The sequence below is a fragment of the Phacochoerus africanus genome, chromosome 8, assembly GCF_016906955.1.
Source record: "Phacochoerus africanus isolate WHEZ1 chromosome 8, ROS_Pafr_v1, whole genome shotgun sequence".
Lineage (NCBI taxonomy): Eukaryota > Metazoa > Chordata > Mammalia > Artiodactyla > Suidae > Phacochoerus > Phacochoerus africanus.
The window spans coordinates 137,284,411-137,309,422 of record NC_062551.1 but is presented as its reverse complement, the minus strand read 5'-3'; the positions used below and the strand labels follow the sequence as shown (position 1 = coordinate 137,309,422).

At 40.8% G+C, this 25,012-nt stretch overlaps 1 protein-coding gene across 3 annotated transcripts in view; it reads right to left on the bottom strand.

Annotated features, from left to right (window-relative positions):
- Window positions 1-25,012, bottom strand: part of SLC44A5 (solute carrier family 44 member 5) — a 414,665-nt gene that overhangs the window by 193,395 nt on the left and 196,258 nt on the right. For all 3 annotated transcript variants that reach the window (XM_047788626.1, XM_047788628.1, XM_047788627.1), the window contains exon 2: window positions 5,314-5,349. In XM_047788626.1, the coding sequence (XP_047644582.1) occupies window positions 5,314-5,349 (36 nt within the window). The remainder of the gene's footprint in view (window positions 1-5,313; window positions 5,350-25,012) is intronic.

Below are 25,012 nucleotides of genomic sequence, written 5' to 3'. Positions count from 1 at the left end.
ACCTACCATCTAAAAGAATTAGAAAAAGAACAAATAAAACCTAAAGTTAGCAGAAGGAAGGAAATCATAAAGATCAGAGAGGAAATCAATAAAATAGAGACTCAAAAAACAACAGAAGAAAATCAATAAAACCAAGAGCTGGTTGTTTGAAAGGATAAGCAAAGTTGACAAATCTCTGGTCAGACTTACCAAGAAGAGGAGAAAAAAACCCAAATAAACAAAATAAGAAATGAAAAAGGAGAAATCTCAATGGATTCTGCAGAAGTACAAAAAACCGTAAGAGAATACTATGAATAATTACATGCCAACAAATTTGACAACCTAGAAAAAATGGACAACTTTCTAGAGACACACCCCACCAAAACTGAATCAAGAAGAAATAGATCATTTGAACAGACCCATCACTAGAAATGAAATTGAATATGTAATAGAAACACTCCCTACAAACAAAAGTCCAGGACCAGATGGCTTCACATGCAAATTCTACTAAACATCAAAAGAAGAACTTATACCCATCCTTCTTAAACTTTTCCAAAAGACTTAAGTAATAGGAACACTTCCAAAGACATTCTATGAAGCCACCATCACCTTAATACCAAAACCAGACAAAGAGACTACCAAAAAGAAAATTGTAGGTCAATATCTTTGATGAATATAGATGCAAAAATTCTCAAAAATTTTTAGCCAACTGAATCCAACAACATATAAAAAAGATCATATAACATGACCAAGTGGGATTCATCCCAAGTTCAAAAGCATGGTTCAACATAGGCAAATTAATCAATGTCATATCCTACATCAACAAAAGAAAAGTCAAAAACCACATGATCATCTCAATAAATGTGGAAAAAGAATTTGACAAAGTTCAACATCCATTCATGGTAAAAACTCTTACCAAAGAGGGTATAGAGGGAACATAACATATTAAAAGCCATTTATGACAAACCCACAGCCAGCATAATACTCAACAGAGAGAAGCTGAAAGCCTTCCCACTGAAATCTGGAACAAGACAAGGATGACCATGCTCACCACTTTTATTCAACATAGTATTGGAAGTCCTAGCCACAGCAATCAGACAAACAAAATAAATAAAAGGTATCCAAATTGGAAGAGAAGAGGTAAAATTGTCACTATATGCAGATGACATGACACTATATATAGAAAACCCTAAGGACTCCACACAAAAATTACTGGAACTGATCAACAAATTCAGCAAAGTAGAAGGATACAAGATTAACATTAAGAAATCATTTGCATTCCTATTTATTAACAATGAAATATTAGAAAAGGAATATAGAAAAGCAACAACTTTTAAAATTGAACCCCCCAAAATTAAATACCTAGGAATAAGCCTGACTAAGGAGGTGAAAGACATATGCTGAGAACAATAAAACATTAATCAAGGAAATTAAAGAGAATACAAAGTAATGGAAAGACAGCCCACACTCCTGGATTGGAAGAATTAATATGGTTAAAATGGCCATACTGCCTAAAGCAATCTATAGATTTAATGTGATTCCTATCAAATTACCCATAACATTTTTCACAGAACTAGAACAAACGATCCAAAAATTTATATGGAACCGTAAAAGACCCAGAATGGCCAAAGCAATCCTGAGGGAAAAAAAAAAAAAAAAACAGGAGGCGTAACTCTTCCAGGCTTTAGACAATATTACAAAGCTACAGTAATCAAGACAGTGTGGTACTAGTACAAAAATAGCCATACAGACCAAGGAAACAGAATAGAGTTCAGAAATAAACCCAGACACCTATGATTGATTAATCTTTGACAAAAGAAGCAAGAATATAAAATGGGAAACATTCTTCTCAGCAAGTCGTGCTGGGAAAACTGGACAGCTGCATGTAAATCAATGGAACTAGAACACACTCTCACACCATGCACAAAAATAAGCTTAAAATGGCTTAAAGACTTAACATAAGACAAGACAGAGTTCCCGTCGTGGCTCAGTGATTAACGAATCCAACTAAGAACCATGAGGTTGCGGGTTCGGTCCCTGGCCTCACTGATCAGGTTAAGGATCCTGCGTTGCCATGAGCTGTGGTGTAGGTCGCAGATGTGGCTTGGATCCTGTGTTGCTGTGGCTCTGGCATAGGCCAGCAGCTACAGCTCCAATTAGACCCCTAGCCTGGGAACCTCCATATGCAGAGGGAGTGGCACTAGAAAAGACAAAAAAAAAAAAAAAAAAGACAACATAAGACAAGATACCATTAAATTCCTAGAAGCTAACACAGGCAAAACATTCACTGACATCAACCATACAAATGTTTTCTTAGGTCAGTCTCCAAAGGCAATAGAAATAAAAACAAAAAGAAACAAAGGGGACCTAATCAAACTTATAAAATTTTGCACAGTAAAGGAAAAAAAAATATATATATATAAAATGAAACGACAACCTATGGAATGGGAGAAAATGGCTGCAAACAATGCAACCAACAAGGGATTAATAACTCTACAGAAAAAGAAAAAGAAAAAAAAATTGAAAACTGGGCAGAAGACCTGAATAGACATTTCTCCAAAGACGACATACAGATGGCCAACAGGCACATGAAAAAATGCTCACATCACTCATTATTAGAGAAATGCAAATCAGAACTCCAGTGAGGTACCACCTCACACCAGCCAGAATGGCCATCATTAATAAATCTACAAATAAAGACTACTGGAGAGGGTGTGGAGACAAGGGAACCCTGCTACTCTGTTGGTGGGAATGTAAATTGTTACAACCACTATGGAAAACTGTATGTAAGTTCCTCAGAAAACTAAACATAGAACTACCATATGATCTGGCAATTCTACTCCTGGGTTTATATCTGCACAAAACTTTCATTAAAAAAAAAAAAAATACATGCACCTGCATGTTCATTATAGCACTATTTGCAGTAGCCAAGACATTGAAACAACATAAATGTCCATTAACAGATGAATGGATTGAGAGGATGTGGAACATATGCACAAGAGAATACTACTCAGCCATAAAAAAAGAACAAAGTAATGCCATTTGCAGCAACATGGATGGAACTAGAGACTCTCATACTAAGGGAAGTTAGAAATAGAAAGGCAAATACATATGATATCACGTATATGTGGAATCTAAAATATGGCACAGACGAACCTATCTACAGAACAGAAACTGACTCACAGACATGGAGAACAGACTTGTGGTTGCCAAGGGTAAGTGGAAGGGAGTGGGGTGGACTAGGATTAGGGGGTTAGTAGATGCAACATTTAGAATGGATAAGCAATAAGGACCTGCTGTATAGCACCGGGAACTATATCCAATCACTTGTGACAGAACAAGATAGAAGATAATATGAAAAAAAGAATGTATGTAAATGTATGACTGGGTTACTTTGCTGCATAGTAGAAATTTACAGAATATTGTAAAACAACTACAATAAAATTTTTAAACAGCTGTGAGCCTACTCATCTTTTTTTAATAGTAAATACCACAGTACTGCAGGAACAGCAGATATAGAGGAACCATGGATAAGGAAAGCCAACTATAAATTATAGGGAGCTTTTCAACTTCCACAGGGTGGGCACCCATAACCCCTGCCTTGATCAAGTGTCAACTGAGTTTGGTCTTGTGATTTCCACATTTATGTACCACATAAACTAAAACTGACTAAATTAGTACAAATAAAATATTATTAGAGTAAAAAGTAATAGTAAATCATCAGTGGTTATACTTTGAAGTTTTAAATAGCAGTTTGTTATTTGCTCAGTTCACTACTTGATTCCAGGAACAGAAGATGTAGTTATATTCTTCAGGGAAGAACGGACCAGATTCGGTACCGGTTAAAGTTTAAAAAAACCTGCATCTAAATGAAATGATGTACTGGAAATGGTGAGTCTACAGCCCTTCTTAAAGTTTGGAAAATAGGGAGACAGGAGCAGGTCTGGTGGGATGTCAAGTTGAACAAACAGGTCTGGAGCAAGATTCAGCAATCAGGGTCAGAGATTAAAAATGGAGTTAACAGTGTATTCATGGGCTTTGAAACTATGGGACCAGAAGAAATCACCTAGGAGAGTATAGAAAAGAAAAAAAAAACACGTCCTGGGGGCTCTCCAGTACTCAGATTCTAAATGGTAGAGACTGGGCGGAGGAGGAGATAACAAAGAGACAGGAGGAAGCAGGAGAGGGTGGAATCATGGAAGCAGCAGAAGAAAGTATTCCAAAAAAAAGGGTGGCTAGATGTGTTAAATGCTGCTGAAGGAGAATAAGGTGAGAAAGAGAATGATTCTTTACTGGAGGAGCAAGATGGAAGTTTTTGCAAACCTATCTAGGTAAAAACCTACCTTTTTTTTTTCCCCTCTTTTGACCACCTTGTAGCATATGGAGTTTCCAGGCTAGGGATTAGATCCCAGCCACAGCTGCAGACTTACACCACAGTTGTGGTAACACCAGATCCTGGAACCTGCTGTAACTTTCAAAACAATAAATGCTATGTAAATATAATCAATAGCAGAATCTACATAGGTAAAATTAAAGTGCACGAGAGTCAAAAAAAAAAATGGCTTTGAGAACAGAAGCAAGAAAGAACATACATGATAATCTTTTTAGTTGAAGATTTGGAACCCGAGTAATGTTGGAAGTCACAATTAGAAAAAGTACTAATTTGTTGATCTCAGAGGCAATAGGAGTACATAAAAGAAGAACAATTCTGGAAGGTAGTGCTGCTCAAGCTTTCATTTGCATGAATCACTTGAGGATCTTGTGAAAATGCAGATTTTGATTCAGTACATCTGGGGCAGGGCCCGAAAGCCTGCATTGCTAGCAAACTCCCAGAGGACATGCATGCTCCTTGTCCACAGACCACACTTGGCATAGCAAGACTCAACCATCAGGGGCTGAATAAAGAGCAAGCCTGGTGTCACACAGCAGAACAGGACTGGGGAAGATACTCAGAGTGTCATAAAACATCCAAGAAGCCTTATTGGGGACATGTTTATGTGAAAGAGATTTCAGTAAGACGTGTGTCAAAGTCAGAAGCTGAGATGGAAGGATGGGAAGAAGAGAGGATGTATGAGGTGAACTGGGGTCATGAAGCATCAGTAACTACACAATGTTTTTCCTGGGCGTTCTTTTCCAACTTTAAAGAGAAGGAATCCCTGAAGGGGGTAGAAATCAGCCCTTGAAAGAACCTAAAGTCTTTCTCAGCAATTAGTTTTTACCAACCAAATATTTAGGTGCTCCTAGATTTTGAAAGAGTCATGTATTCGTAATAGATACACTGTCATAAAGAATTCTCAGACTACCTCAGTACTTAACATCCAGACTATGACTTACCATAGTTCTTGCCTTCTAAATAAGGGGGTGGTAGGCCTAGAACAAAGCACAAAAGAAAAACAAATCTTTATTTGTAGGAGTCAATGACTCTGGAGCTCAACACCCATTTCTCCCTGCCCCCAAAACTCTAGTCCTTAAACTTTAACATACAGAATAACATTAAATCAGTTGGACTGGTCAACTGATACTTAATATTCAAATTCACTGATAATGAGCATTTAAGGTTAAAAGAAACACATGCTTGTGATAAGCTGTAATGGAAAAGTATCTCAAAAACAATATATATTGTACATTACCTATAGTATATATTATTGTATATATTCTACATTTATTTTATATATTATAAATATCATACATCTATATTCTCTCTATATATACACAACTGAATCACTTTGCTGCACACTTGAAACTAGCACAATATTGTAAATCAACCATACTTCGATTTAAAAAAATTTTTAAACTACATGAAGGCGCCGGAGGCAATAGGTTTAGGGGTTGGGGAATAAACCTGTTTACTCTTCCATTTTCATCCATGCTTTGTACTAATACAGATGCACAGTCTCACAAAATTCAGCATCAAAAAATGAGGCACTTTGTTTACTTTCACTTTATGTTACTGTCTAGACCTCGGAAGTCATGTCAAGGGTGAGAAACTTAATATGCATAAATTCCTTTAATTGCATGCAGAATAGTCAGTGTAGACTAGAGAAAAGATATGTAATTCGAATTCAACAGCCACAATTTAACCACATACGTATGGCCTTTTGCTTTAATGGAAACTTCCACAGAATAGCTATTAGCATAGCCCATTCAATTTGGAAGGTAAAATTTATGGTTATATTGGTGGAAGGAAAAAAAAGGTAGCAAGCTCCGTAATGAATAATGATATCACCATAAGGCTTTAAGGCTCACAATCCCAGATATATGTTAAACAAAAATATTAATATTTTGTATGAACACCCCACTCTTTGGTGCATTATCAGACTCGTGAATCCAGAAAACTGTTGAAAAGAATTCCCACTAAAGATCTAATGGGCAGAAATTACAACACTTGGTCTAAGCTCTCATTAACACAATTAATCTCTGAAAGTCAGAATTGTGATACAGATTGCAGGGAAAGTAAATACATGCAAACTGTGTTCGCCTGGAAAAGATAATAATAATTATAATTAAAATACCAACCGAATACTTGCTATACACTAAGTATCATGCTTCATATACATTATCTAATGTAACACTCATAAGAACCCTTACTATTATCACAATAACCAATTCATTCTGAAAAAAATGAAAAGTTGAGTCCCAGAGGCAATTAGACCTTAGGATCTAATCTTTGCTTAGAGTCACACTGCTAGCAAGTAGGGGATCAGGAATTCAAACCTTGGTCTGAGTGGCTCCAGAATCTACCTATAACCAATATGACTACTAGCCTCTAGTACTATCAAATTTACCACAAAAATAAAGATTATTTAGAAAGTTTTCCATGACATTCCTTTCCCCACCCACACACACTTTAAAAATAGTGATGTTGGGAGTTCCCACTGTGGCTCAGCAGTAACGAACCAGACCAGTATCCATGAGAACGCAGGTTCAATCCCTGGCCCCACTTGGTGAGTTAAGGATCCAGCATTGCTGTGAGCTGTGGTGTAGGTCACAGATGTGGCTTGGATCTGGCGTTGCTGTGGCTGTGGTGTAGGCCAGCAGATGCAGCAGCTCCAGTGCGAGCCCTAGCCTGGGAATTTCCATATGCCACGGGTGTGGCCCTAAAAAGAAAAAATAATAATTAAAAAAATAAAATTGGGATCAGAGCTGGGCTGGGCAGGAAGCAGATCAGTAATCTCAGCCATAGGAAGAAGGGAATTGGGTAATCACTGCAATGTGGGTGCTTCACAGACATAGTTAAATCCTTACAACAACTATACACTCTAAGTGTTACTCCCATTTTAGAGATAGGGAATATGGAAGCTCAGAGCGTTAAAACTACCTGACTGAGGATGCACAGTCTTGTCGTTTAAAAAAAAAAAAGCAAACAAAGCAGGTGTCCTATTTCCCAGGCTGAATATCACACAATACAATTTTGACTCCTACCCAGATTTTACACAGAGAATAAAAAAATTCAGGTGCTTTTTTCCTTTTTTTTTCTTTTTTTTTTTGGTGGGATCAATTTACAAGATGGTTGAGCCGGCCTTCTGTGTAAGCTTAGGCCTTTTCCAGAAGCTGTTTGTGAGAATATTCATATCTTATGCAGATTTCTTTGTGATGTGTACAGACACCAAGGTTATTCTGACCCTGGCAACAGCTGGGAAGGCTGGCATCTAGAGTGAGATAATCTCCAGATACACAGCCTGCCTACCTGTACCCAGCGCAGGAGAATCAGTATGAAGTTGGAGACAGGAGACAGTGGACTTTCCTTTCTACTCTGATTGCTGTGCATCTTACCACTTTAATCCCCTTTTGTCTTTCTTGCTTGAAAAATATTTTGGGGAATGAGGACTGGTTGGAGGTAGGGGTGGAGGTGGTAGTAGCAAGGAGTGGAGCCAAGGTGGAAACTAGTGAGAGTCATGTTCTTGATGGAACTATATGAAAAAGAACTAGGATGCTAATCCCATATTCAAGTTCAGCATCATTAATGATAGGTCAACTAGGTATTATGTTTCTCCTGATGTGATACAGTAAAGGTTATATAGTACCTAGGACATATTCTGGTCCAAACATGGGAGGTTTTGGTTTGGTTTTGTTGTTGTTGTTTTTTGTTTTTTTTTTTTAGGGCTGCACCTGTGGCATATGGAAGTTCCCAGGCTAGGAATTGAATCAGAGCACAGCTGGAGGTGCAGGTCTATGCCACAGCAACACTGAATCCAAGCTGTATTTGCAACCTTATGCCTCTGAGCCACAGTGGGAATTCCTCCAAACATGTTGAATAGGAATCCACCAATCATTTACATTTAACCTATACTTTATAGGAACTACAGGAAATAAATAAACAATATAAATTACATTCTTGGGAAGGAACCAAACAAATCCAGAAAGTGAGGTATTCTGCAGGACAACTGCTCATTATTAGGAGAAAAGGGAACTGTGTCAATTAGGAGAGACTTAAGGGGCCTAAACCACCAGTCACAGAGTCTGACCCTAGACTAGATCTTGGTTTGGACAGAAAGCTGTGAAGATGTTTTGCGGGAGGAGTTTCCATCCTGGATCAGTGGTAACGAACCCAACTAGCATCCGTGAGAACAGGGGTTCGATCCCTGGCCTCGCTCAATAGGTTAAGGATCTGGTGTTAGCTGTGGTGTAGGTCGTAGACCTGGCTGGGTTCCTGCGTTGCTATGACTATAGTTTAAGCCAGCAGCTACAGCTCCAGTTCAACCCCTAGCCTAAACTTCCATATGCTGCAGGTGTGGCCCTAAAAAGCCAAACAAAGAAAAGAGAAAAAAAAAAAGTTTTGCAGGGAACAACTAGGGAAATCTGAATATAGAATGATATTTGATAAAATTCACACCTGTTGAACTGAAAAAGTGGACATTTTTAACTGAAAAATACAAGGAGCAAAAAATAGATAAAGCAATATCTCATTCTTGTTTTTAAAAATTGCAGATCTGGAAGGAAATAGGATAAAGGTTATGCCTCTTGCTAATTAGAATTTGACACTTTTTTCTTTTTTGGCAACCCGGGCCAGAGATCAGATCCAAGCCACAGTTGCAACCTACACCTCAGCTGTGGCAATGCTGAATCCTTAACCCACTGTGCCAGGCTGGGGACCAGACCTATGTCATAGTGCTGCAAAGATGCCACTGATCCTGTTGAGTCACAGCGGGAACTCCAGAATATGACACTTTATATAATTAAATTTTACTTTGATGAATTTTCTAACTTTCTACAATATGAATAAAACACTTGTAAAATAAAGTATTGTAATTAAAAAAAAAAAAAGAATTGGGTACTGAAAGGGAAGTGTGTGATCCATCCCACAGAGCCCATTTTTCAGTACCCATGCTACACAAGTAGTCAATAGACTACTAAGGAACTAAACCAAAGGCTGACATTTTTCAGTAGGATGCCAATTTTGTCCACCCCCTAGGCTCCAGGTGCGAGGGATGAGTCCCAGTTTGTGGAACTTTTGCACTGCCCTCACACTCCTGCTAGCTGCCTGTGCTCCCCCACTGTGATAGGGCCATCAATGGAAAAGTCTAGGTTTCTACCTTGGTTACTTCGCCCATGGCTCCATTTCCTTTCCTGAACACAGCTACTTGGCTTTGACCCTGAAGTCTTGCCTCATTTCTGCCAGCCCCAAAGACTGACTCCTGCTCTCAGGAAGCCAACAGCCTGGCTTGGATATGTGTAAATAGAGAGAATGCCCAGAGCCAGGATTATGTGAATTTCCAACATCATCTGGTGGGTAGAATTGATACTGCTGTGCCCTGCCTGCCAAAGCGGACATGCTCTGGCTGCTGTTGCCTACCCAAGCTGTGCCTGAGCTTAGCATGCCTTGCATAATGCAAGGGATCGGGTGGCTGCCAGAGTAGCCAGCCTCCATAGCCAGCTTCATTTCTCATTCTCTCTTGGCTTCACCAAACCTTGCTATAAAGACCTAGCAGGCTGCAAGCCCAAGACAGATGTGATGCTAAGCCTACATGGTCTGAAAAAAGAGGCTGGTTATAAACTCCATGCTGAGTGGTGGCTCAGTGGTGATAAACCCAACTAGTATCCATGGGGATACAGGTTCAATCCCTGGCCTTCCTTAGTGGGTTGGGGATCCGGCCTTGCCATGAGTTGGAGTGTAGGTCACAGACACAACTCAGATCCTGCATTGCTGTGGCTGCGATATAGGCCAGCAGCAGCAGCTCCGATTCAACCCCTAGCCTGGGAACTTCCATATGCCATGGGTGTGGTTCTAAAAATAAATAAATAAATTCTGCACTGAAGGGGAGAACAAGACCCAGGATATGGGAACAACCATGCCCACATTTCTTCCTTAATTTATTCACTTATTAGCAAGCATGTATTGACTTCTTCCTTGGTATCAGATACTATCCCAGGCACTGAGGCTACACACAGGGGACCAAGGGAGTCCTGACTCTCTTGGCGTTGTTTGTAAAGCTTTAGGATAAAAGGCCTTAAGCAAATAAACACGCAAATAATGATTTAGTTGTAAATGGGATATCAGAGAGGGTATGAAGGAAAAATATGAATATGAGAACAATTTCTAATCTAAAATTTAAAAGATGATTAAGAGCTGGCATGATGGTTGTCAATCCTGGCAAAGGGCACAGCATAGGCAGAGCCTACGATAGCAAGGAACTTGGCAGCTATAAGGAAATAAAAGGGTAGCGAGGGGACTCTGGGTAAGGGGCTGAGTGATAGGAGCTGGGGCTGGAGAAGCAGGAAGGGAGGGCAAATGGACATATTTTGCTCTTCTCTACCTGGATGCCCTTGCAGAAATATATGCTCAAGCACCTGAGGTCTGAAATGGACCTGAGGCTGCTGAGTATCTTCTGTAATCTTTTATGTTTTCCAAAAAAAGAACTGCTGCTGAGTCCAAAAAGGTAACAGTATTCTGGTCATTACGGTTAGGTATTGGAAACAAAACAAAATTCAGCATCCCATGCATCAGTAACTTTTTTTTTTTTTTTTTTGCAGTTCTAGTATCCATAATTTAAAGAACGATGTCACAGAATTAGGAAAAGCCCAGAGAAAGTCAAGAAAGCAAGAGCCAGAAAATGTGATCTGTACCTAAAGAGCTTCACACAGAGTGGAAAAAAAGATAATGATAGAGAATGACCTAATTCTATGAAATCAAAGACTACAGGAAGACTACACTACACCCTTGTGTGCAGCAGTTAAAGATTCAGCGTTGCTGCAGTTGTGGTATAGGTTGCAACTGCAGCATGGGTTCAATCCCCGGACTCGGAACTTCAGCATGCCACAGGTGCAGCAAAAAAAGAAAAAGAAAAAGAGAAATCAAAGACTACAAGATTATTATAGGGAAAAGGAAGTTGAATACTACATTTTAGAAATTAGAAATAGTGTATGTTTGAGTTCCCTTTGTGGTTCAGTGGGTTAAGAACCCAACTGGTATCCACGAGGATGTAGGTTCAATCCCTGGCCTCACTTAGTGGGTTAAGGATCTGGCATTGCTGGGAGCTGTGGTGTTGGTTGCAGATGTGGCTCGGATCTGGTGTTGCTGTGGCTGTGGTATAGACCAGCAGCTGTAGTTCCAATTAGACCCCTCACCTGGGAACTTCCATGTACCGAGGGTGCGGCCCTAACAAGCAAAAAAAAAAGAAAAAAGAAAAAGATATGCTGTATGTTTTTATAGAATGTAGAAAGTTTGCAAATTCATTGCTTGAAAAAAAGTCTAGTTTATACAGATGAGATCAAGTTCTGCTTTCTGCATGGCCACAGCGGGGTCCAGTGAGGCCCAGCACTACCCTTCACTCCCTCTATGGCCTAGGGCAAGTATGCCCTGTCTGCTTCCTAATCTGTGAAATGGGAGGAGGCCCAGTCCAGGGTTGTTGTAAGGAGTAACTGACATTGTACGAAAACGTGCACCACAATTTCTGACACATAATAGACAGTCAGTGAATGAACATTAATGCCCTTCCTTATAGAACACAGGAGCTCTACTAGATGATGCCACATGAAAATAAGACAGGTGGACGAAAATGAGAGATGACTGATTTAAAAAGAGACTAATTTTTTAAATCATGGATATTTTTTGAAATAGCTTGAACTATGATGAAAATATGGACACCTCAAAATATACCCACTGGTACCTGCCCCAGGTAGCTTTGGCTCAAGTCTGTTTCAGTGTTTATCCACTTGATTGTCTCCAAGCTTTTGCCACTGTGATGAACATAAATACATACATACATACATTTCCAGGACTCCTGAACTCACCTTTTTTTTTTTCACTTCTCTCTTTCACTGCTCTCAATTAACTCATTCTTGTTCTAGGTATTCAGATATAATGTGCCCCATTTTCTTTTTTTTTTTCTTTTTTTTTGTCTTCTTGTCTTTTTGTCTTTTGAGGGCCGCACCTGCACCATATAGAGGTTCCCAGGCTAGGGGTCTAATCAGAGCTGTAGCCACCAGCCTACACCACACCACAGCCACAGAAACGGCAGCTCTGAGCCGTGTCTTCGATCTACACCACAGCTCACGGCAACACCAGATCCTTAACCCAGTGAGCAAGGCCAGGGATTGAACCCGCAACCTCATGGTTCCTAGTCGGATTCGTTTCTGTTGCACCACGACGGGAACTCCTAATGTGCCCCATTTTAAAACTCTCTCTCTCAGAGGTCCTGCTGTGGCTCAGTGGATTAAGAACTTGACATAGTTCTTATGAGTCCATGTGGATGAGGGTTGGATTCCTGGTCTTGCTCAGTGGGTTAAGGATCTGGTGCTGCTGGGACCTGTGGTGTAGGTCATAGATGCAGCTTGGATCTAGTGTTGCTGTGGCTGTGGTGTATGCCAGCAGCTGCAGCTCTGATTCGATCCCCAGCCTGGGAACTTCCGTATGCCACAGGTGCAGCAGGAAAAATGAAAGTAAAACTCTCTCTTAACAGATATCTTTAATGTTGTGGTGTGAATTAATGTTATGCTACAGGTTATAGAAAGACATTGGAGGATTTACCCATACTTATATTAACTACATTTTAAAAGATATCCCCAACAGAGAAACATAAAGCACAAATTCCTTGCAGAAGTTGTGGCATCCAGGTGATACATGGCAGACAAGGGGAGGTAAAGAAGAGGATAGGTTTGGCAGTAATGATGCCATTTCTGAATTCTCTATGCAAAGAATATATGTATAAGGCAAGTCATGTTTCCCAACTTATATACTATTTTCTTTTCATTTGTGATTTTTTAAAAAATCCCTTTGCACCCCTTCCAAAAAAACCCAAGAGTTCATTGAATGAAGATATCCAGTGACATCATCTAAACAAGATCATCTGCAATAAATCCACACTTCTAGGATTCATCTCCACTCTCCAGATCAGCACTATCCTTTGAATGAGGAAAGTGGCAATCTCCTTCCACATGTCATAGTCTTTTTGTCTTTTTAGGGCCACTCCCGCAGCATATGGAGGTTCCCAGACTAGGGGTCTAATCGGAGCTGCAACTGCCAGCCTACACCACAGCCACAGCAACGCCAGATCCGAGCCACGTCTGCAACCTACACCACAGCTCAAGGCAATGCCGGATCCTTGACCCACTGAGCAAGGCCAGAGATTGAACCCACAACCTCATGGTTCCTAGTCGGATTCGTCTCCGCTGTGCCACGATGGGAACTCCTCCTTCCACATTGTCATAGTGTTGTGTGATGGGGCAGGTAAGAGAAAGAAAGGTAGAAAGTGGGTAGTAGACAGAATCTAACAATCACATATAGAATCATAAACTTGAAAATGATTCTCAACCATCTGTGGAAAACTGATAGCATCAATTCTGCAAATTTCTGCACCGATTTTGGGAGAGGGAGGTTGTAGTCATCATGCTTGTTATGTTAATACACTATTTTAAATTAAAATAGCTTTGTATTGCTTTTATTCATTCAACCAACATTTCTTGAGAATCTGCTCTGTTAGTAGTGGGGCATTAGGGCCACAAAAAAATAGCAAGACCCTGTCTCTAGCCCTGAATAGTTTGCAGTCTAATGAGAATGAAAATTTTATCATAACTCTTGAGGCAGTGAGGGGACATGAGGGTGCAGCCATTGTAAGACATGAGGAAGTGAGATGTTTGAAGAAAGAGTACAGAAGTTAGCAGCCTTGGGGATTCAAACTGGACTACTGGCATAATGGCGTATCCCATTTTTTTCTTTCTTTTTATGGCCACACAGGCAACATATGGAAGTTCTCAGGCTAGGGGTCAAATTGGAGCTGTAGTTGTGGCCTACACCACAGCCACAGCAACAACGATCCTTAATCTACTAAAAGAGGCCAAAGAGCAAACCTACATCCTCACAGAGAGAATGCCAGGTTCTTAACCCACTGAGCCACAACAGGAACTCAAAGTACCCCATTTTTGAATGCCAAAAGCATAAGTCAATGTCAGGGTTTTATCCAGGTCCATGAGACAAGTGAGCAAATTAAAGAAATGGTTCTCAACAATCCTAACTCATTCTGTTTCTTCCCCTTAAGCATCTTTACAAAGAGCCAAAGAGGAAGGGGATTCCAAGTGCAATGAAGTAGTTAGAGCTAAATATGGCTCATGAGGAAGGTTAGGAAAATATGTTGACGCCAAGACACTAGTTAACTTCCCAACCTTCATGAAGGTTAGTCTGAAGATCACTTCAAATAGAGTCATCTGCCTTTGCAGGCCGTCCAGTTATAACCCCCCTCTAAAGGTCAGAAGCAAAACAAGTGCCTTACCTCAGAGTAGGTAGTGGACAAAGAGAAGGGATGCAAGCTGAATAAGCATGAGCTACCAAGTATGTGATGATTAAAGATAAGGAAAAGATTAAACATTCACAAAAGGAGAAAGTGAGGGTTTCTCTCTTTCACAGTCATTGACCCACAGCAGAATCCAATTACCATATACAAAAGGAACTGAACCATGATCCTTGAAGAAAAACAAGAAAACTCTGGCATGACCTAGCTGGGAGGATAACAGAGGGAAGGAAAGGAAAATGAAGACAAAGAAGTAGAGAGAGATCATTACATATGCACAGATAAACTCTTTATAGGACTTTTTTCTGTGATATTTTCCCATCTTTATTCTGAACAGCTGTCACACTACAGTGATACACTTTATTGTTGTTGTTGCCATGGAAGTTTAGAATATGTGCCAAAATACAATTGGTAGTTCAGGGCAGCCCATATCCTTCAATAAAAATATTCTCTGTTGGATGACAATTCATTCTGATTTGTGAATTTTGCAAGATTTCTCATCTTGAACTCTAAGCGAGTTGAGAATGACAGTTTTCAGCCTACCTTCAGTATTTAATTAAATTCAGCAGATTTTATTCAGTGGGATTTGATGAGGGGAAAAATAGAAAATGTAGCATTTCACAATACTGCTCAAACATAGAGAACATGGCATTTTTAATATAATAACATTGTAATTTTGTTTTATTTGACTAAGCTCTTTAAGTGCAAGAACTATGTCCTTTTTCCTTGTAGCTCTAGGGCATAGATAGCACCAGTTATCCAAGCTTTCAATAACGTTTGTTGAATAAATAAATAATCAATTTCAATTAGGGAGGAGATAAAAGATAAGCTCTGTTATCATACAGAACGCAGAGAACTGATTTGTGACATGGGAGCTCCCATAATGACAGCCTGGGCTTATGTCAAATATTTTAATCATAGTGTTCTACACCTTAAGCCTAGATACAGCCTCAGAATCCTTCTCAACACAGGCCGCTAGACACTCCATTTAGAGTGCAATCTATTCCTATGCCTGAAATAGAAGTCTCAATCAGGCAAGCCATAAGCAGAAAATGTTTTTCCAGAATTTCTCCTCTTGCAGCAACATAGAAGTGATACACTTCTATGATAATGATCATAATCACTAATAAATATATGTTAGAATACATTATTCTGCATTTTTCTTCTTCTCTTACAGTATTAGGAGTATACACAAATCTTTACCAGACCATAAACCCAGCACAAGACAGCTTCTGCTGATATCCTTGTTATAAGTAAAATTAACTTGTGCATTTAGATTATTATAATATTTATAAAATTTAACATCAATTTTTTTTGTTACCCAAGATCTTGTATATTTATTTAGTGTCTGTCTGGATCACCATGGAATCACTTGTACTTGGCACATATAAGGTATTCAATATATATTTATTGATCAATTGAGTTATAAAACTTTCAGGTCCTACAACCTCCTTTCTTCCTACTGTAACCTGTAAAACATGGGTATCTGGGGCAGTTTCTGCCTGCCTAAACCTGAAGAATAGCCCACAATAAAATCTACCACTCATGAATACATATTTTACTCTTAGCCAGGTTAGTGTGACCCATGTCCAGTGGTATGGTTTTTATTAATTTATTTTCCATTAACAAGGTAGCAGGTTGATCCTGATAATACTCTATATAGCCAGAGATAAAGAGAGTCCCAGACATTCTACATGAGCTAAAAAGCTGAAAGTTAACCTCTTCTAAACTTTCAACTGTATGTAGCCAGTCTTACTTTTCTTCCCTTGTCTGTTGTTTTAGTGTGTCTTTGTGCTCCATCTCTGATGCCTTTTTTTTTTTTTTGCTTTTTAGGGCCACACCCCAAGGCATATGGAAGTTCAAAGGAGTCAAATTGGAGCTGCAGATGCCAGCCTATGCCACAGCAACAAAATATCTGAGCTGCATCTGCAATCTACACCAAGCTCAAGGCAACGCCAGATCCTTAATCCACTGAGCAAGACCAGGGATCAAACCTGCAACCTCATGGATACTAGTAGGGGTTTTTTAAACCGCTGAGCCATGACAGGAACTCCTCTGATGATGTTCACTTTGAATGTGGATAATAGAGTCCAGCATTCAGAAGGGAACCTTGATTCTTTTTTTTGTCTTTTTGCTATTTCTTGGGCCGCTCCCGTGGCATATGGAGGTTCCCAGGCTAGGGGTTGAATCGTAGCTGTAGCCACCGGCCTACACCAGAGCCACAGCAACTCGGGATCCAAGCCGTGTCTGCAACCTACACCACAGCTCACAGCAACGCCGGATCGTTGACCCACTGAGCAAGGGCAGGGACCGAACCCGCAATCTCCTGGTTCCTAATCAGATTCGTTAACCACTGCGCTACGACAGGAACTCCAGAACCTTGATTCTTTTGCCTTTTTTCTATTAGCTTCTTCTACGGCTACCTCCTGATCCATTATTTCCTCACTCTCCTGGTTTCTGACCAAAATTTATAGAGTTGTCAAAAACAGCCTGTATTCAAAATGTCCATGCTTTGCCCAATTGTCCTTGATTCCCACTACTCTCTTTTTTAAATCAGACCCTCACTGACCACTGACATGGTCAAGATCAGGTGTGAATTTGCTACTCTGGCTTGGGCTTTTTGTTTTGAACTGCCTTTTTCTACGTAAAGGCAGAAAGCACCAGCAATCTTTTCAAAGAATCTTTCAATCCAAAAATATTTACTGAGCACCTACTTCATTGGGAACACTGTACGAGGCCCCAGAGATAACAAAGAATAAGATAGATAGGGCCTTGCTCTTGAGAAGCTCACATTATAATAGCCAACTAACTCACAACTAATTATCACGTTACAATTGTGTTGAGGTGCCATAAAGACATAAAACGGGGAAACCTGTTTGAAAGTCAAGGAAGGTTTGTGTGGCTCTGTGGGTTAAGAACCCGACTAGTATCCATGAGGATGCAAGTTCGATCCCTGGCCTCATTTGGTGGGTTAAGGATCCCGTGCTACTGTGGCTGTGGTGTAGGCTGGGAGCGATTCAACCCCTAGTCTGGGAACCTCCATATGCCACATATGGGTCCCTAAAAAGCAAAAAAAAAAAAAAAAAAAAGGGAAGGCTTCTTTTAAGCGTTGAAAGATAGACAGAAATTAAATAGACTCAAGTTTAGGATGATGGGAGTTTTAAAGCTGAGGAAATGGCACATATGAAGCCTCTGAGAAAGGACAGCGCATGCATGTTTTAAGCACTGATAAAAGTCTAGCATAACTAGAAAGAAGAAAAGAGCAAAAGATAGAACACAGGAACAATAGGTGGAAGGTTTCATTTTTTATCTTTAATGTCACATAAGTGGGAGGCCAGGAGTTCCCGTCGTGGTGCAGTGGTTAACGAATCTGACTAAGAACCATGAGGTTGCAGGTTCGGTCCCTGCCCTTGCGCAGTGGGTTAACGGTCCGGCGTTGCCGTGAGCTGTGGTGTAGGTTGCAGACGTGGCTCGGATCCCGAGTTGCTGTGGCTCTGGTGTAGGCCAGTGGCTACAGCTCCGATTAGACCCCTAGCCTGGGAACCACCATATGCCGCAGGAGTGGCTCAAAGAAATGGCAAAAAGTCAAAAAAAAAAGTAATAAGTGGGAGGCCATTGAAGAGTTATAGGCAGGGAAATAATGTGTATTTTTCAAAGATTAGTCTGGCCGCAATGTGGAAAATGAAAGGAAGGGAAAAAAGAATGACTCAAAGAGGGGTTCTCAGTGTGGCTCAGCAGAACCCAACTAGTATCCATGAGGATGTGGGTTTGATCCCTGGCCTCACTCAGTGGGTTGAGGATCTGGTGTTGCTGTGAGCTGTGGTGTAGGTCACAGACACAGCTCAAATCCTGGGTTGCTGTTGCTGTGGCTGGAGTATAGGCCCTCAGCTGCCGCTCCAATATGACCCCTAGCCAGGGAACTCCCATATGCCGTGGGTGCGGCCATATAAATAAGAAAAGAATGATGCAAAAAGACCAGTGTTCTAGGTGAGAAGTGGTTATACTCAGTCTAAGAAAATGCTGATAGAAATGGAGAGAAACCGACTGACGCAAAGGCATTTGATTGGTGAAAGTGATAGAATCTGACCACAGTTATGAGGAAGGGGAAAGAGGAGCTCACCATGATGGTTATGTCTCTGGACTGGACGGCTAGGCAGATGGCTGTCCCAGCCACTGGGATAGACATGGAATGAGTTCAGAAGATTGATGATGCATTTGTTTCTGGACATAGGTCAGATCTCTAAATGGAGGTGTCATGTTGGCCTTGGGTGCCAGGGCCTGGATTCCAGAGCAAACACTGGGATTAAAACTACATTTGTGAGAGAGGACAAGATGGCGGAGGAGTAGGGGGACACGCTCACCCTCTCCCACAAACACAACAAAAAAAGCACATCTACAGAATAAATGACTCACACAGAACAGCAACCAATCGCTGGCAGAGGAACCTAAACTCCAATAACGGTAAGAAGTTTGTGACATTACTGGGCAGAACGGGAGAAAAGAGGAGAGTGAGAGAAGGTGAATCCGAGCGGGACGGGCACTCCCGAAAGGGAACTGCAGAGGAGAAAGGGATCCCGCACCCTGGAAACTCACCTACTGGGGGAAAGATCAAACAAACCGGAGGAATCTCCAGATGCAGAGAAGAGTGTAGCAGTAAGTTGGAGTATGGAAAAGCTGATCAAGAACTGAACGGACCACCTGAACTACAGGCACAGTCACCAAAAATTGAGACGCCTGGGTGGGGGTGCCTCAGCTCCAGAGGTTAGACCCTGAGAACGGGCTGGGGGGGTGGGGTGGAGCGGAAACTGCTTGGGAGGTCTAGAAACCATCTGACGGGGCAGAGACTGCCTGGGAGACTAGAAAACAAAGCTGTCACAGAGGAAGGGAACAATACTCTAGGGGCGGGGAAGTGGAAAGCCACATCAGAGGGAACCTGGGAGAAGAACCTGGTCTGCGCCCATGCTGGGGAGGGGAGAGAAGAAGGGGTGGGTCCCCATAGAATACCCCCCATGCCACAGCAAGCTTACAGGCCCGCTAGCTAGCAGAAAGCTGTGCTTCCCAGTGCTTCCCCTCTCCCCACCCCCACCACCCCCTACGCTCTCACCGGACCTGGGGCTGCCTGCCATTCAGGAGGGCTGGCCTCAACAATTGCCTGAAGCCTACCACCGCAGGGGCTGTCCCTGCACAGGCCTGCTTGCCCTTTGGAGGGCTACACTTCCGCAGAGTAGCACCAAACACCACCAGCCCCGGAGAAAAGGTCTGCAGCCCAGAAAAGCTGCAACAAGCCTGGCCGAGTCGGGAAAAGATCTCAGACGGTTTTTCTGAGTCAGGCTGCCCCGGGCAGGAGCCTCTTGGATCTCCAATGGCTCTGCTACCCACCCAAGCCCCCAGGGGGGTGCCCTAGTGGATCAGCTGCATAGGACTGCCAGCTCCAGGCAGGACCCCCTGCAGCCCAGAAAAGCTGCAACAAGCCTGGCCGAGTCGGGAAAAGATCTCAGACGGTTTTTCTGAGTAGGCTGCCCTGGGGAGGAGTATCTTGGGTCTCCAATGGACCTGCTACCTGCCCAAGCCCCCAGGGGGCACCCCACTCCCGCGGAATAGCTGCTCAGCACCACCAGCCCCCTGGAAGAGCCCCTGCAGACCAGAAAAAGCTGCAACAACCTCGGCCAGACTGTGAAAAGATCCGCCTACATTCTCAGGCCGTCCTTCTGAGTTGGGCTGCCCTAGGGAAGAGCCTCTTAGGTTCTCAGTGACCCAGATAGCTGCTCCAGCCCCCAGGGGGTGCTGCACTCCTGAGGAACATCTGCCCAACACCGCCAACCCCCTGCAAGAACCCCACAGCCTAAAAACACCAAGCAAGATCTGCATCACCAAGTGAAATCTGCTACCATTGTGGTGTGGACCTCCCAGTCCTGTCTGCCCTCAGGAAGTCCTCCTTTGCTTCAAAGAAACACTGTTAGCCCCATCAACACTCCAGAAAAGCCACACTGCCTCAAAAAAGATTGACCAATAACGCCAGCCCTCAGGAAATATTCCACGGCAGTGACAAGGCAAACACTGCCTGATAACGGAGAGTACAACTCCCTCAGGAGAAAGAAAACAACAAGCAAGATGAAGAGGCTGAGAAACCACCCCCAGTCAAACCAACAGGAGAACTCACCTAAAACAGTCAACAATGAAACAGATCTCTGCAGTCTGACAGACCTGGAGTTCAAAAGAGAAATAGTGAAAATACTGAAGGAATTAAGAGAAGATATGAACAGTAATACAGATACCCTCAGAAAGGAACTAGAACATATAAGGAGGAGCCAAGAAAAACTAGAACATTCATTTGCAGAGATGCAAACGGAACTAAGGGCAGTAAAAACCAGAATGAATAATGCAGAAGAACGAATCAGTGATATGGAAGATAGAATAATGGAAATCACTCAATCCGGTCAACAGAGAGAAAACTGAATCAAAAAACTGGAAAGCAATATAAGAGACCTATGGGATAATATAAAGCAGGCCAATCTACACATAATAGGAATTCCAGAAGGAGTAGAAAAAGATAAGGGATGGAAAATATATTTGAAGAAATTATCGATGGAAACTTCCCAAATCTAAAGGATACTGGGTTCAAGATACAAGAAGCACAGAGGGCCCCAAACAAACTGAACCCAAATAGACCCACAGCAAGACACATCATAATCAAAATGGCAAAAGTTAGTGATAAAGAGAGGATCCTAAAGGCAGCAAGAGAAAAGCAGAATGTTACCTACAAGGGAACCCCCATAAGAATATCAGCTGACTTCTCTACAGAAACACTACAGGCCAGGAGGGAATGGCAAGAGATATTTAAAGTGCTAAAAGGAAAAAAATATGCAACCTAGAATACTCTATCCAGCAAGAATATCATTTAAAATAGAAGGGGAAATAAAAATTTTTCCAACAAACAAAAACTTAAAGAATAAAGCAACACAAAACCCAGGCTAAAGGAAATATTGAAAGGGCTTCTCTAAACCAAAAAGTAAGGAAAGGGAAGAAAAAAGAAAAGAGAAAAAAAAAAGAAGAAGAGGAAGAACTAGGACTGAGGAAACCGCAATCAGAGAGCAGTCACTCAAATAAGCCAGCATACAGATTTAATCATGAACATGCTTCAATCAAAATAAAATTAAAAAGAAAAAAATAAAAAAGAGTCATCAAAACCATAAAATGTGGGCAAGGGATGTTTGGAAGTAAATAACCCTTTTTGTTTGTTTGTAAGTTTCTTTCTTAATTTTAATATAGTAATGAAGTGTTTGAACTTACAGGACCATCAGGCTAAAACACACAATTATGGGAAGGGGTTAGCATACTTAAAAAACAGGGCAACCACAAGCCAAAACCAAATATTGCATTTGCAAAAAATGAAAAAAAAATACATTCAAGCAGATAATAACAGGAGACCATCCAACCAAAAAAAAAAAAAAAAAGAAAGGAAGAATGGAGAACCATAGAATCAACTGGAACACGAGGTTCAAATGGCAATAAATAATCATCTATCAATTATCACCTTAAATGTCAATGGACTGAATGCCCCAATCAAAAGACACAGAGTGGCTGAGTGGATAAAAAGGCAAAAACCTTCAATATGCTGCCTACAAGAAACTCACCTTAGGACAAAAGATACATATAGATTGAAAGTGAAAGGGTGGGGAAAAATATTTCACACCAATAGACATGACAGAAAAGCAGGAGTCTCAACTCTCATATCAGACAAAATAGACTTTAAAACAAAAGACATAAAGACAGACAAAGAAGGACACTACTTAATGATTAAGGGATCCATCCAAGGAGAGGATGTTACTATCGTCAACATATAGGCCCCAAATATAGGAGCACCCAGATACATACAACACATAGTAACAGACATAAAGGGAGATATTGATGAGAATACAATCATAGCAGGAGACCTTAATACCCCCCTCACATCAATGGACAGATCCTCTAGACAGAAAACCAATAAAGCAACAGAGATCCTAAAGGAAACAATAGAAAAGTGAGACTTCATTGATATCTTCAGGACACTACATCCAAAAAAAGCAGAATACACATTCTTCTCAAATGCTCATGGAACATTCTCAAGAATCGACCACATATTGGGACACAAAGCGAATCTCAATAAATTTAGGAGCATAGAAATTATCTCAAGTATCTTCTCTGACCACAATGCCATGAAATTAGAAATCAACCATGGGAAAAGGAAAGAGAAAAAACCTACTGCATGGAGACTAAACAACATGCTACTAAAAAACCAATGGGTCAATGAGGAAATCAAGAAGGAAATTAAAAACTACCTTGAAGCAAATGATAATGAAGACACAACCGCTCAAAATCTATGGGATGCTGTGAAAGCAGTGCTCAGAGGGAAATTTATAGCAATACAGGCCTTTCTCAAAAAAGAAGAAAGATCCAAATTGACAACTTAACCCTCCACCTAAATGAATTAGAAAAAGAAGAACAAAAAAGTCCTAAAGTCAGCAGAAGGAAGGAAATTATAAAGATCAAAGAAGAAATCAATAAAATAGAGACTCAAAAAACAATAGAGAAAATTAATGAAAGCAAGAGCTGGTTCTTTGAAAAGGTCAACAAAATTGACAAACCCCTGGCCAGACTCACTAAAAAGAGGAGAGAAAGAACCCAAATAACCAAAATTATAAATGAAAAAGGAGAAATCACAACGGATACAGCAGAAATACAAAAAACCGTTAAGAGAATACTATGAACAACTATACGGCAACAAGTTTGACAATCTGGAAGAAATGGACAATTTTCTAGAATCTTACAGCCTGCCAAAACTGAATCAAGTAGAAACAGACCAACTGAACAGACCGATCACTAGAAATGCAATGGAAGAGGTCCTAAAATCACTCCCTACAAATAAAAGTCCAGGACCAGATGGCTTCACAGGTGAATTCTATCAAACATATAAAGAGGAATTGGTGCCCATCCTCCTTAAACTCTTTCAAAAGGTTGAAGAAGAAGGAGTACTCCCAAAGACATTCTAGGCTGCCACCATCACCCTCATTCCAAAACCAGACAGAGATACCACCAAAAAAGAAAACTATCGCCCAATATCATTGATGAATATAGATGCAAAAATTCTCAACAAAATCTTAGCCAACCGAATCCAACAACATACCAAAAAAATTATACATCATGACCAGGTTGGGTTCATCCCAGGGTCACAAGGATGGTTCAACATACGCAAATCAATCAGCATCATACACCACATTAACAAAAAAAAGTCAAAAATCATATGATCATCTCAATAGACAGAGAAAAAGCATTTGACAAAGTCCAACATCCATTCATGATCAAGACCCTCGCCAAAGTGGGTATAGAGGGAACATTCCTGAATATAATCAAAGCCATTTATGATAAACCCATACCAAATATAATACTCAATGGGGAAAAACTGAAAGCCTTCCCACTCAAATCTGGAACAAGACAGGGATGCCCACTCTCACCACTGCTCTTCAACATAGGTTTGGAAGTCCTAGCCACAGCAATTAGACAAACAAAAGAAATAAAAGGCATCCATATAGGAAGAGAAGAGATCAAACTGTCACTGTATGCAGATGACATGATACTATACATAGAAAACCCTAAGGACTCAACCCCAAAACTACTTGAACGGATTCATAAATTCAGCAAAGTAGCAGGATATAAGATTAACATTCAGAACTCAGTTGCATTTCTATATACCAGCAATGAAATATTAGAAAAGGAATACAAAAATACGATACCTTTTCAAATTGCACCTCACAAAATCAAATACCTCGGAATACACCTGACCAAGGAGGTAAAGGACCTATATGCCGAGAACTATAAAACTTTAATCAAAGAAATCAAAGAAGATGTAAAGAAATGGAAAGATAGTCCATGTTCCTGGATTGGGAAAATCAATATTGTAAAAATGGCCATACTACCCAAAGCAATCTATAGATTCAATGCAATCCCTATCAAATGACCCAGGACATTTTTCACAGAACTAGAACAAACAATCCAAACATTTATATGGAACCACAAAAGACCCAGAATCGCCAAAGCAATCCTGAGAAACAAAAACCAAGCAGGAGGCATAACTCTCCCAGACTTCAAGAAATACTACAAAGCCACAGTCATCAAAACAGTGTGGTACTGGTATCAAAACAGACAGACAGACCAATGGAACAGAAGAGAGAACCTGGAAATAAACCCTGACACCTATGGTCAATTAATCTTTGACAAGGGAGGCAAGAACATCAAATGGGAAAAAGAAAGTCTATTCAGCAAGCACTGCTGGG